We start from the raw sequence: 19640 nt of genomic DNA on the forward strand, positions 1-19640 counted from the left end.
GCTGGGATATATAAGCATGTTCATGACTGCATAGGAGAAATATGTTAATTCAGTATACATCACATTATCCCACTGGTCACAATTGTGACGACCATAAAAGACACTTTTTGTTACCTACATTTCCATTAAAACTAAAAAAATATATGATTGATTATTTCAAATGCTTACTAATGACACAAGATTTGGATAGACTCCCGCGTCTGTCCGGTGCGAACTTTAGCATCAGTTCGAGGTCCCTCTACACCTGCACCTCCAGAGGAAATTTGAAAAAATGTATGTAAAATCGAGTGAGATGAAACTCAGGTTACCTCGGTGTTGAAGAACTGAAAGTGAAACTCTATTATGGTTAAGAATCGTTTCCCGGGGATTACTATTTCTACAGATCCTGTACAGTCAGTAGTCAGTTGCAGTGTAGTCAGTTTCAGTGTATTAATCGCAAATCATGAATTATACGCTGAACCAACATTATGAGGAGAAGGTGCGTCCTAGTATTGACCTCATCGACTCTCTACGCTCCCTTGGCGTAGAGAAGGACCTTGCGCTGCCAGCTATCGCCGTGATAGGGGACCAGAGTTCGGGAAAGAGCTCGGTGCTGGAGGCGCTGTCTGGGGTGGCTTTGCCAAGGGGTAGTGGTGAGTGATAATTCATGAACATTCTGTACGTGCATAATTTATCGTGTAGTTTATAGTGTTAACAGTGCCTGTAGTTGTTGTTTTTCTACGTAGTGTACATGTTGATAGTGTAAATTATTATAAATTATGTGTTTATTGTGGCTTCATCGTGTCAAATTTTTTGTACCTTTTTTTAACTAGGCAAGTCAGTTACGAACAAATTCTTATTTTCAATGACGTCTAGGCACAGTGGGTTAACTGCCTTGTTCAGTGGCAGAAGACAGATTTTTCTTAACCTTGTCAGCTCGGGAATTTGATATAGCAACCTCCAACGCTCTAACCACTAGGCTACCCTGCCGCCCCATGTAAGTGTACTTGGCGAATAAAAGTTACTTAGATTCTGATGAAACAGGTGAGATGAGGGCAGTGGTTTTTAGAATATTGGTTCCAAAATAATATCATATTGGTGAGCCAACTGGTGAATGCGGAGGTTATTTTACTCAGTTATAAGGAATTCATATCACTTTACAAGGTCCGTGTAACACCTAAAGATCTTGCAATTGTTTTAGATGCCATTCCCTCAGGTGTTGCTCTATTATTCAGGAACGTGTCAAGACCTGACCCTCGGAGCCAGCCTTCTATTGTCCCTGTTGACTCATCAGTAGGAAATATGTGTTTTTCTCTTTTGGTCCATTCAATAACAGAGCAATACCAACCTTGTTTCAGCAGGATGTTGTATGTCAGGACCTTATGTCATGACTTATTGGACTGGATTTATTGATAGTATCTGTTGGAAAAAAGTTTGGATTTTTATCTTTATTTAACGAGGCAAGTCAGTTAAGAGCACATTTTTATTTTCAATGACGACCTAGGAACAGTGGGTTAACTGCCTGTTCAGGGACAGAACGACAGATTTGTACCTTGTCAGTTTGGGGGTTTGAACTTGCTCTAACCACTAGGCTACCCTGCCGCCCCAAGGACGTTGCCACACACACACACTTGTTAACAGAATTAAGGAAGTTTCCTTTAAAATTATTAATAAATATTATCCTGCCAACCACTATATGAAGAATTGCTCAAATTGCTCCTTTTGTAGTAACCACCCAGTAACAGTGTTGCATCTTTTTTGTCATTGTATTCATGTAAGAAAACGGTGGCAAGACATCAGTAGATTTATAATTGAACACGTTTATGAAGGTCTCACACTATTGTGGAGAGATGTACTGCTTGGATTCTTTACCTACGATGGGAATAAGCTGAAACATTTTTATGTAATTCATTTCATTATTCTTTTGGGCAAATTTCATATTCACAAATGTAAATTTACAAACAAAAAAACACATTTTCTTACCCTACAAAAATAAATTGAACTGTATTTTAAGACAATGAAATACTCTATTAAAAAAAAGCTGTTAGAATTATAAGTGTATGTATGTCCCTGATTAAAGGTCTTTGTGTAATGTGATATTGTACCCCCTAGCTCAATTGTCCATTGTATATAATCTATATATACTTGTGTTCCCTCTTGTGTTCCCTCTGTATTGTTATTGTTGTTAATAAAAAATATATAAAAAAAGAGATGAGGGCAGTGGGAAAGTAGGTCCCTAAATGGCATGTAATCCAATAAATACTATGAGTACGCAGCCAGTATGTTGCAATCAACTTTACTGAGCAAAAATATAAATGCAACATGCAACAATTTCATTGATTTTTACTGGGTTACAGTTCGAATGAGGAAATCAGTCAATTGAAATAAATAAATTAGGTCCAAATCTATGGATTTCACATGACTAGGAATAAAGATATGCATCTGTTGGTCACAGATACAGGATCTCATCACTGTATTTTTGTGCATTAAATTTGCCATCGATAAAATGCAATTGTGTTTGCTAGTTTCTATGTTTTAGTTTCTGATGTTATAGTTTATATGTACAGTGCCTTTGGAAAGTATTCAGACCCCTAGACTTTTTCCACATTTTGTTAGATTACAGCCATTTATAAAATTGATTAAATCGTTTTTTTCTCTCATCAATCTACACACATTACTCCATAATGACAAAGCAAAAACAGGTTTTTATAAATGTTTGCTAATGTATTAAAAATAAAAACTGAAGTATCACATTTACATAAGTATCCTGACCCTTTACTCAGTACTTGGTTGAAGCACCTTTGGCAGTGGTTACAGCCTCGAGTCTTCTTGGGTATAATGCTACAAATTTGGCACACCTGTATTTGGGGAGTTTCTGCCATTCTTCTCTGCAGATTCTGTCAAGTTGGATGGGGAGCATCGCTGCACAGCTATTTTCAGGTCTCTCCAAAAATGTTAGATCAGGTTCAAGTCTGGGCTCTGGCTGGGCCACTCAATGTCATTCAGGGACTTGTCCCGAAGCCACTCCTGCATTGTCTTGGCTGTGTGCTTAGGGTCATTGTCCTGTTTGAAGGTGAACCTTCTCCCCAGTCTGAGGTCCTGAGTGCTCTGGAGCAGGTTTTCATCAAGGATCTCTCTGTATTTTGTTCCGTTCATCTTTGCCTTGATCCTGACTAGTCTCCCAGTCCCTACCACTGAAAAACATCCTCACAGCATGATGCTGCCACCACCATGCTTAACCTTAGGGATGGTCCCAGGTTTCCCCCAGATCTGACGCTTTGCATTCAGGCCAAAGAGTTCAATCTCAGTTTCGTAAGACCATAGAATATTTTTATCATCGTCTGAGAGTCTGTAGGTGCCTTTTGGCAAACTCCAAGAGTGCTGTCATGTGCCTTACTGAGGAGTGGCTTCCGTCTGGCCACTCTACTATAAAGGCCTGATCTCCCCGATTGCTCAGTTTTACCGGGCGGCCAGCTCTAGGAAGAGGCTTGGTGGTTCCAAACTTCTACCATTTTAAGAATGATGGAGGCCACTGTGTTCTTGGGGACCTTCAATGCTCAGACACTTTTTGGTACCCTTCCCCAGACCTGTGCCTACGACACAATACAGTCTCGAAGCTCTTCGGACAATTCCTTCGACCTGATCATTTGGTTTTTGCTCTGACATACACTGTCAACTGTGGGACTTTATATAGACAGGTGTGTGCCTTTCCAAATCATGTCCAATCAATCAAATTTACCATAGGTGGACTCCAATCAAGTTGTAGAAACATCTCAAGGATGATCAATGGAAACAGGATGAACCTGAGCTCAATTTCGAGCCTCATAGCAAAGGGTCTGAATACTTACGTAAATAAGCTATTTCTGTTTTTTATTTTCAATGCATTTGCAAAAATGTCTAAAAACCTGTTTTCGCTTTGTCATTTCGGTTATTGTGTGTAGATTTCTGAGGATTTAAAAAAAATGTAATTCATTTTAGTGTAAGGCTGTAACATATCAACACCGAAGGCACTGTAAGTTGATATTCTTTTTGTTCTTCTCTCTCTCACTCCTCTTCTTCCAATGAACTCTCTGACAGGGTGATGTATATGGGCTGTTTTTCTCTGGGTTTCATGCAGAGTCATCTAATCTCTTTTACACTCCTCCTCTGTCAACTCTGACAGGTATTGTAACACGATGCCCTCTCGAGCTGAAGATGAAGAGGAAGAAAGAAGGAGAGGAATGGCACGGAAAAATCAGCTACCAAGACCATGAGGAGGAGATTGAGGATCCCTCTGATGTGGAGAACAAAATTCGGAAAGGTGGGTGTGGTCACTGTCATTGACCCAATCTCATTACTTCAAGCGTCTAAACTGAGTCATTATTCTTCACTAACATACTCTTTTCATGTATACCTAAAACCATTCAAAATATCATTAACTGTTAGTACAGTAAACTAGTTCTAAGGCACCTGTATTCTTATTCCCCCCCTCCAGCCCAGGATGAAATGGCAGGTGTGGGGGTGGGTATCAGTGATGACCTCATCAGCCTAGAGATTGGCTCCCCTGACATCCCAGACCTCACACTCATCGACTTGCCAGGCATCGCCCGGGTAGCTGTCAAGGGTCAACCTGAGAACATTGGGGAACAGGTACATACAGTACCTCCACCCCACCCCCAATGTTAGTGGGAATACACTGTTCATTTGTCACCCCAGTTTTAGAGCAGAAGCCAAAATGACACGTACCCCCCCCCCCCCACCACCACACGTTATGTACAGTATAATAATCTTTGGCATTTCCAGATTAAGATACTGATACGGAAGTTCATCACAAAGCAAGAAACAATCAACTTGGTGGTTGTGCCATGCAACGTTGACATTGCAACCACAGAGGCTTTGAAGATGGCACAAGAGGTGGACCCTCAAGGTGGAAGGACATTAGGTAATCCCCCTTTATTATTTACTCAACTATTATGAAGCAAGCTCTTGTGTAATGGTGATTATAAACCATGTTGACTTGTGTTGACTTTAATGAGTGAGATTTGTGTGTGTTTCCCATTGAACAGGCATCCTGACCAAGCCTGACCTGGTAGACAAAGGCACAGAGGAGACGGTGGTGGACATAGTTCATAATGAGGTTATCCACCTGAAAAAGGGCTACATGATAGTCAAGTGCAGGGGACAGAAAGAGATCATGGAGCGTGTCTCACTGACCGAGGCCACAGAGAGGGAGAAGGCTTTCTTCAAAGACCACGCTCATCTCAGGTTGGTCCTCTGGGTTGAAGTGTGCTTAAGTCTGGTATACAGAGGGCTGACAATTAGTCATGAACATTCTGTGGCCAATTATTGCTCTTTACCCCACGAGATAACAAGATTTACCAAAGATTCCAGCCATCGAGCCAGACCATCTTAAGCATGAAACACACTGAGAATCTGAGACTGCCGATAGGTACTGATCACAGTATGAGGCCTTTCCTTCTCTTGCTAGAATAAAATTCGTACCTGCTGTGTACCGACCTGGTACCGATGAAACTGCAGTTTCTACTTGTAGAATTGCAATGCTCAGCTGTGGCCAACAGCTTGACTTTGAGCCAATCAGAGAGCACAGACCTCCACGTGGGGGAGGCGACTGGACCCTTACGAAGAACGATTGTAGTCAGAGTGCAGTATAACTTCAGTATGCTGCAAATACTGCGTTCAAAATAACCCCGTTTTTTTACTGCAGTAATTTTTCAATGCAGCTGCAGTTACAGTGCAGTACACTGCAGTTATTCTGTAACGACTGCGTCCAAAATACTACAGTTACTGCACTTTTACTGCCGTTTCAAAACTGCTATAGTTTCTTGTGAGGGGAGTGACAAGAAAAAAAGAAAAAATAGGGCAATTTTTCCAGTCTCATCCACCCTTTTCATGAGAATTGTTCTTCAAGCACAAAAAACAAAGGAGTTTTGTTGTTGTTGTTAGGTTTGACAATGTGCACTAGCTTATTAGTTAGCTTCCTAACTGAGAAAGGCAGTCACACACACCTCATATGAAATTAAGGGAGTGGTAATAAGTGCAGCACAATGCGCATAACACTAAATGCTTTACCAAGCTAGCTATCTGGCCACTATAGTCAGTAACATTATAATTAAATCACAATGGATATGTTTCCATGAAGCAGCTGCCTGTAGCTGGATGCCGAATATCAATGCAGTGTCATTACTTTACCTAGCTAGCACAACAGGTAGCGAGCGAATCATGCTAACAATTTAGCTAACGTTAGCCAGGTAGCTAAAAATGTATCTATGGGCACTATGCAATTATGGAGAGTGAATTAAAATATTGCTAGCTAGTTATCTAGCTGGTGCCATCTGGCTAGTATCAACAAGGGCTTTCTACAACAATAGCAACATTAGCGCAGCTAGCTATTGACTAGACCAGTGGTTCCCAAACTTTTTATAGTCCTGTACCCCTTCAAACATTCAACCTCCGGCTACGTACCCCATCTAGCACCAGGGTCAGCGCACTCTCAAATGTTGTTTTTTTGCCATCATTGTAAGCCTGCCACACACACAATATGTTATACATTTATTAAACATAAGAATGAGTGTGAATTTTTGTCACAACTCGGCTCGTGGGAAGTGACAAAGAGCTTTTATAGGACCAGGGCACAAATAATAATAATCAATAATTTTTCTCTTTATTTCACCATCTTACATATAAAACCTTATTTGTTAATTGAAAATTGTGAACAACTCACCACAAGTTAATGAGAAGGGTGTGCTTGTAAGGATACACATAACTCTGCAATGTTGGGTTGTATTGGAGAGAGTCTCCATCTTAAATAATTTTCCACACACAGTCTGTGCCTGTATTTAGTTTTCATGCTAGTGAGGGCCGAGAATCCACTCTTACATAGGTATGTGGTTGCAAAGGGCATCAGTGTCTTAACAGCACGATTTGCCAAGGCAGGATACTCTGAGCGCAGCCCAATCCAGAAATCTGGTGGTGGCTTCTGATTAAATTACATTTTCACAGAACCGCATGTTGAAATTTCGATGAGGCTCTCTTGTTCACGTCTCGGTAAGTAGACTGGATGCAGGGCATAAAAGGGATAACGAGTCCAGTTTTTTGTGTCATCCGTTTCGGGAAAGTACCTGCGTAATTGCGCACCCAACTCACTCAGGTGTTTCTCTATATCACATTTGACATTGTCTGTGAGCTTGAGTTCATTTGCACACAAACAAATCATAGAATGATGGAAAGACCTGTGTGTTGTCCTTGTTAATGCAGACAGAGAAGAGCTCCAACTTCTTAATCATAGCCTCAATTTTGTCCTGCACATTGAATATAGTTGTGGAGAGTCCTTGTAATCCTAGATTCAGATCATTGAGGCGAAAAAATATCACCCAGATAGACCAGTCGTGTGAGAAACTCAACATCATGCAAGCGGTCAGTAAAGAAAACTTTAAGCTCGTCTCTCAATTCAAAATAACGTGTCAATACTTTGCCCCTTGATAACCAGCACACTTTTACATTGTAAAAGCGTTACATGGTCGCTGCCCATATCATTGCATTGTGCAGAAAACACATGAGAGTTCAGGGGCCTTGCTTTAACAAAGTTAAACTAGATGGTTTACTAGATGGTTTAATTAAATTTTTGGCAGTGAAATGAGGCTACTCAGGCGAGAAAAAAACCTTACCCAAATGTATAGCCCTGTTGGAAAATATAACTGTTTAAAAATGTGAAGAATTATATATATATTTTTTAATCAATCATTTTTATTTGGCGTACCCCCAACGGCATTGCGCGTACCCCAGTTTGGGAATACCTGGACTAGACCATAAAGCAACACACACAGACATGCATTTCCAAGCAACACTATTGCCGCCTTCTGGTTTGAGTTATTTGAACAATTCTGACTGGTTAATGACTTCAAGGTCTTTGCTGTGTGAGCACAAAAGAGATTGACTGTGACATTATGTTCAGAGTTGCTAAGTATTGTTGATGGAAAACGTCTGACAATCCTACCGGTGTGTTTTTAGGCTGTCTCCCCTATAATTTTCAGATCTGTGTGGTTGTTGTTGTTGTTGTTGTTGTTGTCTTATTGTCTGACAAATGCATCAACATTTTCTGAAAGGTTTGCATTGTTTTTTCACATTTTCTCTATCCTTTATGTAGCACACTTTATGATGAGGGGCATGCCACCATCCCTAAACTGGCGGAGAAATTAACTCTTGAACTAGTGCAACATATCGAGGTGAATTATTCTTACATTATGATGTCCCTGTACCTCTCTGGCTTTATGTGAATATACCGTGATTATTTGCAGGGTGTATTGTTATATGCTTGTTTGAATGTCTTTCTTTGTGTTTAGAAATCCATGCCTCGTCTAAAAGAGCAGATTGAGGAAAAGCTGGAGGAGACACGCACCACTCTGGAGAAATGTGGTACCGGACCCCCTGAAGACCCAAAAGAACGGCTGTATTTTCTGATCGATGTGAGTCCCTGAAGCTCAAAGCAATCATAGTTCCTCATTCTTAGGATACACTGACACGTGATACTTCCTCTTTCCGTGTGGCAGAAAGTGACTTTGTTCACCCAGGATGCCATTAACCTGAGCACTGGGGAGGAGCTGAAAAGTGGAGACATCAATGTCTTCTCCACACTCAGAACAGAGTTCGGGAAATGGAAGGCACACGTGGATCGCTCTGGAAAGAACTGTGAGTACACAATTCTCATACACCAATCAAACATTGGCCATAAACACTGGGTCAGGAAGTTTGGGAACCGAGAGTTGCCATTTATATCAAAATGTTTTCTTTTCCTGTGTTATCCATCATCAAAATGTCAAATGTAGTGCCCAGATATTTCAAGACAAACAAAATATCATATCAAAGTTGTAGATTGTAAACATAGATGTATAAAAATAATGTAGCCTCATAGCATCTTTCTTGTGAATCTAAAATCACATTGAATGCTGACACTCACACGTTTAGGTTAAACAACAGGATAATGTGGATGCCTCATATTGCAGTTAAAAAGAAGATTGAAAAAGAAGTGGATGATTATGAGAAGAAGTACCGTGGAAGGGAGCTGCCAGGGTTCATCAACTACAAGACCTTTGAGGTGATGGTGAAAGACCAGATCAAACAACTGGAGGAACCAGCAGTCAAGAAACTGAAGGAGATTTCAGGTATAGTATTGAGTACATAGATCTTTTAAAAATATATATATATTTTTTAACTTATCCTGAAACCCAGTCATTGGGTTTGATTCAACCATGAAGCCACCAAAATGATTTACATCCAAGAATGTAGTCTATCTTTGAGTTTGGTAGTAGTTTTGAGTCCTACTGATGTCAGATCTTAGTTTGACCAGTATTGTCGCAGCAAAATGTTCCTGCAGTCCATAAGAAACACATAATATGACAAGTAACAAAATAGTGATACACTGATAAACAAGGACAGTCACAGAAATGTTAAATACAACAATATACAAACAATACAATTAAACAATTATGTGTGTGTATGCAATACGGTTAATATAACCTTGTGTTATTGTGTGTTTTCAGTGGATTTATGTAAATCATGAAGCTCATCTGCATTTCCTGCAGTGCAGGAAAATTCTTAGCAACAAAAGAGTGATCAAATTAAGATCCTACATCTGTATGTATCACAGTGGTGTTTCTTACCTTTTCTAGATGCTGCTAGGAAAGCGTTCATACTGCTGGCTCAGAACAGCTTCACAGGTTTCCCTATCCTTCTGAAAACAGCAAAGGTAACTGTTTTCATAACTGTTTCTATATACTTTCCCATACTTTTCCATATATATTGCCACAGCTGGCCATCAAGTTAAACCTAAACAAGATGCGGAGATAACACATTGAATAACTCGTTCTTGGGCCTTCAGACTAAGATCGAGACCATCAAGCAGGAGAAGGAGTCTATGGCTGAGTCCACGTTGAGGACTCAGTTCAAGATGGAGCTGATAGTGTACACACAGGACAGCACCTACAGCTCCAGCCTGAAGAAGAGGAAAAGGGAGGAGGAAGAATTGGAGGAGGGAGAGTTAGTTAAAAATCATTTAGGGAGTCAGAAAGGGTTCTCTGTTGTCTCTGTAAGGAGTACTGTCAACGGCCTTGACACCCATGCTACCCTACGGGAGATGATGCTGCACCTCAAGTCCTATTATCATGTAAGTCAGGAGGATTTACAGCAGGCTACTGTTAAAAGAAGTTCATTGTCTCATGCCCAAGAGCTGATACACTCCTGTTCTTTTTTTTTTCTTTGCCAGATTGCCAGTCAGCGTCTGGCTGATCAGATTCCCATGGTGATCCGCTACCTGGTGCTGCAGGAGTTTGCTTCCCAGCTGCAGAGGGAGATGCTTCAGACTCTGCAGGAGAAGGACAACATTGAGCAGCTGCTGAAGGAGGACATCGACATCGGCAGCAAGAGGGCTGCACTGCAGAGCAAGCTCAAACGCCTGAAGAGGGCACGCAACTATCTAGTGGAGTTCTAGTATGGACAGCTGCTTGTTAACATTTAGGATGGTCTTGTCTAACTTCAGATAGGTTGGTTAATGGAGGTAGGCATTGAGGTTTGGGGTAGATTCTGTTATCTAAGTTATAATAAAGTTACTATGCAGTCAAGTTCTTTGTTATCGTTTTTTGGATTATAATATTAAACTCAAATGCAGCTAGCCTACCTGGTGGAGTGGAAAGCTGCCTGATAGCATTTCGGAACAGAGAAGGAAGTGCAATCTTTTTATTAATAGGCAATGTATAATTTATTTCTGATATTTTCACTTGTGTTTTATAGTTTATATTTCTGAAAAAATATGTTTAATTATTTAACGTGCTTCCTCTTTATCATGTTTGGATGGGCCTGTGGGGATCACAGAACATCAACTTACCCACTGGGCAAAAACTGTTTGAATCAACATTGTTTCTACATCATTTCAGCCCTTGTGAAAAAAATCCTATAGGATTAGTGATTTTTTTCAATAGAATCTCGTCACCTCTATCAGAATCCTTTTAGAATCCTATTAGAATCTATTGGAAATAAACAAGTAATCATATTGGATTCTATAGGATTCTCACAGTCCTATAGGATGTTGTGTCACCTGTATTAGAATTTACATTTTACATTTAAGTCATTTAGCAGACGCTCTTATCCAGAGCGACTTACAAATTGGTGCATTCAGAATCCTATTGGAATTATATTGGACTGTTTTTTCCTATTGGGAATCAAAAGTAATCCTATCAGACCCTATACAATTATTGCAGTCCTATATGATTTTGTATCACCTCTACCAGAATCCTATTGGAATCCTATATTGGACTAGTTTTTTTCCCATTGTTTTTTCTAACAATACAAAACATCCACAAACAAACAAAAACATTCGGACTCACAAATATTCACATCACCCCACTCACCTGTTCACACCCTCATCTCCAGCGCCCACCTCAAATGGCACCATTTTGTTTCTCTCTGTCGCCCACACTCTTTCAACATTTAGATTACAAGTATTTAGCTACACATCTGCTAAACATGTGACAAATACAATTTGATTTGATTAGATAATAAAGTATTTGACCTTTCCATAGTGTTAACGATGCAGGATTGATTGTTTTTTCAGGATAATTGACAAGAACAGCATCATCCAACCAATCGGGTATCTCACAGAAACATCATATGCCATCTCTTGATATATGGAGACAGATGGATTTTTTTATATTTTAAACCTGTCTGCAGATGAAGAGGTCCCAACGAATGTCCCAATATAATAAGGGTACATCATTGTATACCATGGATTATACACGGAACAAAAATATAAACGCAACATGTAAAGTGTTTGTTTCATGAGCTGAAATAAAAGATCGCAGAAATGTTCCATATGCGCTAAAAGCTTATTTCTCTCAAATGTTGTGCACAAATTGGTTTCCATCCCTGTTAGCGATAATTTCTCATTTGCCAAGATAATCTATTCACCTGACAGTTGTGGCATATCAAGAAGCTGATTAAACAGCATGATCATTACACAGGTGCACCTTGTGCTGGGGAAAATAAAAGGCCACTCTAAAATTAGCAGTTTTGTCACACAGCACATTGCCACAGATGTCTCAAGTTTTGAGGGAGTGTGCAATAGACATGCTGACTGCAGGAATGTCCACCAGAGCTGTTGCCAGGGTCCCCAGTCTGAGGTCGGCGGCAAGGGTCGCAGCTCGAAAGGCACCACGGAGGCGGGTTAAGAAGCGGGTAAAGAGTATGATGGAGTGGGGTCTTATGTTTTTATTTTAGTATTGTCAGGGCGTGAGTTGGGTGGGTTGTAATATGTTCGTTTTTCTATGTTGTGTTTTGTGTTTGGCCTGGTATGGTTCTCAATCAGAAGCAGGTGTCATTAGATGTCTCTGATTGAGAATCATACTTATTATTATTATTATTATTATTAAAGTATCATGGACACTTACCACGCTGCGTCTTGGTCCGATCCTTGCTACTCCTCCTCAGAAGAGGAGGAGGAAAGCCGTTACAATATGAGTTAGCTTACTTGTACACTGAAATTACATGAAAGTGTTGATTTTCTTCTCAAGTTTAGTGTAGAAATGTAATTGTTTTAATTGTTTACACAGCTGCCAACACTCCTCTGTCCCAGCTGTGGCATCCTATTACCCTTACGTCCCTGTTCCTGTTGCAAAAGTCCTTAGTGAGGCACCTTTCAGATCATCCTTAATAGTCCTCTATCTAATCAGTCACTTAAGGTCATTCATTTTATGTGAAGATGGACACGCTTATCTGGTTTCCCTCTCTGCTGACTGCCATCCAGCAGGCCCAGCCTTCACAGCCTCCCTATCAACAGCAGGCTGTCTTGGCACCAGATCCTGCCACAGCCAAAGAGCTCTGAGAGTCTGTGATGGAAACAAGTAATTGTTAGTATATGACACACACTTACTGTTTGTGTGCTGGCCAATGCGATTTTGGTTTCTCTCACCAGAACACAGCTCAAATATCTTTTACATTTTCAGAAAAAGTTATTTGATTGCAGAACGCCAATTTTCATCCAGGCTGAAAGGGGCCAATGTCGAAGTGGGTGTCCTGTGTGGTTAATTTTTTTTTTGAAGAAGTTAAGAGACTAAACTAGGAGTCAGTTTTGTAGTACAATCTATTAAATCAGAGTTAAAGCTCACCGCAAAGGTTGTTTGTATAATTTGCTGGTTGTAAATAATTACAAACATGTTAAAGGCTGTGATAAATGTGTTATTTGTTAGGCTTAGCTAAATTGCAAAATGTAACAATGGAGTGGAAAATATGTTGACAACAACAGCTTCGATTGATTGCAGTGTTATTCAATGTGTAATTTCAATAAAAACATGCTTGGTTAAAACTTTTATTATAACGTAAAGAGTATGTGTACTTGTCACGCCTTCAGACAGACCTGTACTCATTCACAGAGGGATGGAACTACCATCCACAGAGCACTGAGCAGAACTGCACTCCCAACCAGTTGTGGGAAATTGGTAATGTGCGATATGGAGGTAATTCATACAACACACAAAGATATTTTTTTAATACATACATTTTGTGTTTTATTCAAGCAACCTGCCTCATTAAAGGGCACTGACTTCAACTGGGCAAGCAGAGAGCTTCCATTAGACATCAGCACTGGGGTGCAATTTCCAGCACTTGCCTGTAACCTAAGTGACAACGAAATGATGACTGCTGCTATAAACCCTAAAGGCCATTCTGAGTCATTTATCGACATGTTGTCGACTTTGTACAGGAAATTGTGAGGGAAAGGGAATGTTAGGAAGGTACGGGAAGATTTGGGGAAAGTACGCACACACACATACCATTCCAAATACACCAGATAGGAACCCAGGCAGTGAAGGGGTTTAGACGTCTGTTACCTTGACATTTCCTGCTGCACTCTGTTGTCCATTGTTGAGAGAGATCTCATACCGCTCTCTTCGTGTTATAATAAATGTTTTATTATAACTAATTTACACCTACTAATTTCAAATTTGAAGTCCCCTGCCCTTTGCCAGTATGTCTTCCAGCTGCTTCTTTCCAAAAGATCACGGTCTCTTGATGGTAAACTCATGCCCCAGACATGACGATGATCCCCTCAAAAGAGCGGTAGGGGAACCTGATCTTTTCCACCACATTCATCTAACAGGGTAGATACAGAGAACTTGGCATGGATAACATACATACATACATACATACTGTAGATATCAAACATCAAATGTTATATACTACATTATTGGTAACACTAAACAATACAATTACGTTTAGTCTGCAATAATTGATGTGACCAAATGTATCTGGTATCTATTGATGTGACAAAATGTATCTATAATCTATTGATGTGACTAAATGAATCTGCTGTTTGCTATTGTCAGAAAGGAAATCACTTTAAACTAAAACATATTACATTTAGAATTGAAGACGTCTTTAACTGCCAGAATTAGATCTGCTGGGCTCCTCCCACCCTTCTGTGGTCCAGTTGTGTTTATACCTATGAACAATTAAAATAACATGGTGCAGAATGACACAATATACGACAAGTATAAGCGCCCACCTAATTATTATTATTGGTATTTATGGTAAATATGCTTAGGAAAACAAGAAACACAGCAACCGTATTGTCTACTTTTAATCTGTTTTTCAATAGTACTTTACCTGCAAAGGAAAGACCAAATTCTCGGACAAACTGTTGCGCTATGAATAAGAGCCGTCAGGCCTTTTGGTCTAACTGAAAGGTAATTAGCCTTTGCCAGCAAGACCAAAAGCCCTTGGTCAGTGTAGTAGGAGCCAGTCTTTTCATTATACTGCACTCACATCGAGCCTATTGCAGGTTACAATATGAAGCAAATGAAAAGCACTTGAAGCTGCAATCAGCAGTAGAAACAGTAAAGCATCTTCCATGTTCCAGTTTGGGTAAAAAGCTATGGGACGGGGCTGGAGAAATGTTACCACTCTCAAATTCATAGCCAGAGCTATGGATGCAAGGACTGACCATCCATGCTATAGTTTGAGGCTATACTGTGTTTGTTTACACTTACTTTGTTTACAAACATTGGAGTAAAACAAGCTTTTATTTGGGGTTCTAGTGGCGGTTGAATGACGGTTGAACTAAGCTCATAAGGTATTTTATAAGTTATATCTTCAAGAATCAATGGGTACATATCATTAATTTAACAGTCCAAAGATGGATCTAGAAACTGCTGATATCCCCTTTAGGCTTTTAATGACAAGTAACTAGCCAATCTGACTAAATATTTCACCTGGGCCCTGTTTCAGAAAGCAGGTTTAACAAACTCTGAGTTTAAACCTGAACTCTAAGTTAACTAACTCTGTCTGAGCTGTCAAACTCAGAGTTTTCAGTTTCAGAACAGGTGATAACAATTAGTTCAATCAACTCTGAGTTAAGTTAACCCTGAGTAAAGCATGTGCATGGGGAGATAAAAAGCCCTCATCAATGGAATGCAGAGAACATGATTCATCATGGCAACAGGAGAAAAAAGGGCTCAAACCTCCTACTTCTCACCAGTGGAGTAAGAAATCTTAATGAACGCATATGCAGAATATATCTATATATTATTTTTCTTCCACCTTTATTTAACCAGGTAAGCTAGTTGAGAACACGTTCTCATTTACAACTGCGACCTAGCCAAGATAAAGCAAAGCAAATATGAGTATATATTTAAGAAAAAAAGCAATACATTAGCAGCAGCAAAAGAATGTGGACTGGCATGGCAGAAGATTGCTGACCGAGTCAATGTATGAGTATTAACTGAAAAAAATGAAAAAAAGTTATCTCGAGTGTTCCACTTATTCAACACACACACATATCTATTTTTGTGTGTGTGCGTGCGCATATGTATATATATATATATATATATATATATATATATATATATATATATATATATATATATATATATATATATATATGCAGGTGCAACCCAACAGCCACAAAATGTACTTGTCAGCAACTGAAGATGAAGTATAAAAATATACTTCAAACAGGTGAGGTATAATTTCATTACATTGTGATGTTGTTTAGCCTACCCTTCCTAATTAAACAGCATTAAGTGGCTACATTCAACATGTGATATATTTAAGTAGTTAGTGACATTTTTGAAGCAAAAAAAAGTACAATTTTCAGCCATCCCAACACTGCCAGGATTAAATACTGTTTCTTTGAAAGTAACACCTAAATCCCTTCATACATACCAGTCTCCAAATTTGTGCTTACTGGACACGTTCAAATTGGACCTCCATTATAGCCAATAGAAAAAAGGCTGAGGGCCGAAAAACAGGTGCGGGGGGTCCACCACCACCACTCACAGAGGCTGAAGAGATGGCTCTCAGTCAAAACAATGGGCAACCTATTGCTGAAGGCATCTCTAGAAGAAGCTCATCTGACCCAACCACCCCACAGGACACAAGTGTCTACATAAGAGGTTAGTTATCCAAATTAATTATGTATTTACATTCATCCTTTTGCCAGTGTTACCTCAGTGACTCCCACCCATCCATCTTAGACACAACTTCAAATTAGGCGGGGCACTTTTCTGGGGGAAGTTATAATTTAACTGTTTAATCTTCTACCAGTTACTGATGGTGTCATCTGTCTGGTGGAGCCTTCTGCCATAACAGACCTCCATGCAGTTGTAAGTACTCTTAATACTCCACATATTTTTCATAATGGTTACAGTAGAACACCAAAATTGTAAATTTTCATAACAGGATGATGATGAAGACACCTTGTCAGCTGCCACAGAGAGGGAAGATACAGAGAGGCCTATTGAGGGTTATGCCTTAAAAATCACATCTAACAGTTGATGATAGTGTTGTACCATAATAAAACTTGCACATTCTTTTTCTCTAACAGAGCAATGCTGGAAATTACAATGAGGAAGAGGGTCCATCCAGCTCCACAGCAGAACTTACCTCATTAAGATGTTGTTCAGCATTGGCCCATGACTTACAATGAAACTAAGTAGACCTGGCACTGTGAAATTCAATGTATTTCTTTTGTGTTACTATAGCTCCCTGTGAAACAGCTGTACAAGTTGTACTTAGAGGAACAAATTGGAAAATGTCATTTAGAAATTGACCACATGAGGCTGCAGATGCAAAAGATAAAAATAGAAATACAACTGCTGGAACATCAGTTAAAGGTGGTGACGTGTCCACAGGCAGAACATCAGTTAAAGGTGGTGAGGTGTCCACAGGTAGAACATCAGTTAAAGGTGGTGAGGTGTCCACAGGCAGAACATCAGTAAAGGTGGTGAGGTGTCCACAGGCAGAACATCAGTAAAGGTGGTGACGTGTCCACAGGCAGAACATCAGTAAAGGTGGGGAGGTGTCCACAGGCAGAACATCAGTAAAGGTGGTGACGTGTCCACAGGCAGAACATCAGTAAAGGTGGGTGAGGTGTCCACAGGTAGAACATCAGTTAAAGGTGGTGACGTGTCCACAGGCAGAACATCAGTAAAGGTGGGTGAGGTGTCCACAGGTAGAACATCAGTTAAAGGTGGTGACATGTCCACAGGTAGAACATTAGTTAAAGGTGGTGACGTGTCCACAGGTAGAACATCAGTTAAAGGTGGTGAGGTGTCCACAGGCAGAACATCAGTTAAAGGTGGTGAGGTGTCCACAGGTAGAACATCAGTTAAAGGTGAGTGAGGTGCCCACAGGTAAATGATTTTACTTGTTTGAACAACAAAACTATGAACTACTATACTGCATTTGTACTAGCAGGAAATAAAGACTTCATAAAAAGAAAGGCATATTGTCTTTATTTGACATTGGGGAGGTGATGGGTCAATCAGAAATGATGGTAGCATATTGTATCTCTGAATGCTCTTCCATCTCGTGTGTCAGCGGGGTGGTCAGGATCATTATCAAGACCGTTCACTGGTTGAGTAGGACATTGTTCTCCTCTAATTGTGGCAATGTTGTGGCGAATCACACATGCCAAAATAATGTCACGTGCCCTTTCTGGGGTGACCCAGAGCCTATGAAGGCACTGGAACAGGGCCTTGAGCATTCCAATGGTCCTCTACCCTGGCTCGTGTCCTGCAGTGAGCCAAGTTATAACTTTGCTGCAGGCCGGGCTCAGGGTAAGGGGTCAGCAAATAGGGCTGGCAGGGGTACCCTCTGTCACCGAGCAGGTAACCATCAAACTCTCCTATGATAATGTGAACTTTATCCTTGTATTTTCGGTTGCAATAGGAGAGAACAAAATATAGATTATAATAGGATATAGCTATATAAACTCAGCAAAAAAGAAGAAGAAACATCCTCTCACTGTCAACTGCGTTTATTTTCAAACTTAACATGTGTAAATATTTGTATGAACATACGTTTCAACAACTGAGACAAACTGAACAAGTTCCACGAGAGCAGAGCTTCAAAAGATCAATCCGGTTTAAGAGGGCAGCAATTGAAAATGCTTCATAGGATAAAGTGTGGGTCTTTATTCTAATGTTTCATAGGACAGGATAATGTGTGGGTCTTTATTCTATAATATGTACTTTTGGAGGTGTTGCTAATCAGGTGATGGTTGTTAAGGTGGTGTCTCACAGAGGAGTGTCAGTTTTGGAGTGTATGTCACCTCCTCCCTGTAGGCCGTCTCGTCATTGTTGGTAATCAAGCCTACCACTGTAGTGTCGTCCGCAAACTTGATGATTGAGTTGGAGGCGTGCATGGCCACGCAGTCGTGGGTGAACAGGGAGTACAGGAGAGGGCTCAGAACGCACCCTTGTGGGTCTCCAGTGTTGAGAATCAGCGGGGTGGAGATGTTGTTACCTACCCTCACCACCTGGGGGCGGCCCGTCAGGAAGTCCAGTACCCAGTTGCACAGGGCAGGGTCGAAACCCAGGGTCTCGAGCTTGATGACGAGTTTGGAGGGCACTATGGTGTTAAATGCTGAGCTGTAGTCGATGAACAGCATTCTCATATAGGTATTCCTCTTTCCAGATGGGTTAGGGCAGTGTACAGTGTGGTTGAGATTTACATTTACATTTAAGTTATTTAGCAGACGCTCTTATCCAGAGCGACTTACAAATTGGTGCATTCACCTTATGACATCCAGTGGAACAGTCACTTTACAATAGTGCATCTAAATCTTAAAGGGGGGGGTGAGAAGGATTACTTATCCTATCCTAGGTATTCCTTAAAGAGGTGGGGTTTCAGGTGTCTCCGGAAGGTGGTGATTGACTCCGCTGTCCTGGCGTCGTGAGGGAGTTTGTTCCACCATTGGGGGGCCAGAGCAGCGAACAGTTTTGACTGGGCTGAGCGGGAACTGTACTTCCTCAGTGGTAGGGAGGCGAGCAGGCCAGAGGTGGATGAACGCAGTGCCCTTGTTTGGGTGTAGGGCCTGATCAGAGCCTGGAGGTGTACTGAGGTGCCGTTCCCCTCACAGCTCCGTAGGCAAGCACCATGGTCTTGTAGCGGATGCGAGCTTCAACTGGAAGATTGCATCGTCTGTGGACCTATTTGGGCGGTAAGCAAATTGGAGTGGGTCTAGGGTGTCAGGTAGGGTGGAGGTCATATGGTCCTTGACTAGTCTCTCAAATCACTTCATGATGATGGAAGTGAGTGCTACGGGGCGGTAGTCGTTTAGCTCAGTTACCTTAGCTTTCTTGGGAACAGGGACAATAGTGGCCCTCTTGAAGCATGTG

General features: G+C 40.7%; 1 protein-coding gene across 1 annotated transcript; it reads left to right on the plus strand.

The window, feature by feature from the left end:
• The first annotated feature begins 353 nt into the window (after nt 1–353).
• On the plus strand, nt 354–11832 carry LOC124004361 (interferon-induced GTP-binding protein Mx2). The gene is made up of 12 exons (XM_046313203.1): nt 354–632; nt 4142–4279; nt 4454–4608; nt 4762–4900; nt 5025–5223; nt 8123–8201; nt 8319–8441; nt 8526–8664; nt 8979–9137; nt 9645–9721; nt 9854–10138; nt 10238–11832. The coding sequence occupies exons 1-12, from the start codon at nt 443–445 to the stop codon at nt 10460–10462; spliced, it is 1908 nt and encodes a 635-aa protein (XP_046169159.1). The 5' UTR covers nt 354–442; the 3' UTR covers nt 10463–11832.
• The last annotated feature ends 7808 nt before the right edge of the window (nt 11833–19640 follow it).

The sequence above is a fragment of the Oncorhynchus gorbuscha genome, linkage group LG18 (genome assembly GCF_021184085.1).
Source record: "Oncorhynchus gorbuscha isolate QuinsamMale2020 ecotype Even-year linkage group LG18, OgorEven_v1.0, whole genome shotgun sequence".
In the NCBI taxonomy this organism is placed as follows: Eukaryota; Metazoa; Chordata; class Actinopteri; order Salmoniformes; family Salmonidae; genus Oncorhynchus; species Oncorhynchus gorbuscha.

Excerpts from the sequence above, each read along its gene's own strand:
- LOC124004361 (XM_046313203.1), top strand. The coding sequence starts at position 443 with ATGAATTATACGCTGAACCAACATTATGAGGAGAAGGTGCGTCCTAGT. Across the intron at positions 4,280-4,453 it reads GGAGAACAAAATTCGGAAAG|CCCAGGATGAAATGGCAGGT; the intron begins GTGGGTGTGGTC and ends CCCCCCCTCCAG. Across the intron at positions 8,665-8,978 it reads GGATCGCTCTGGAAAGAACT|TTAAAAAGAAGATTGAAAAA; the intron begins GTGAGTACACAA and ends CTCATATTGCAG.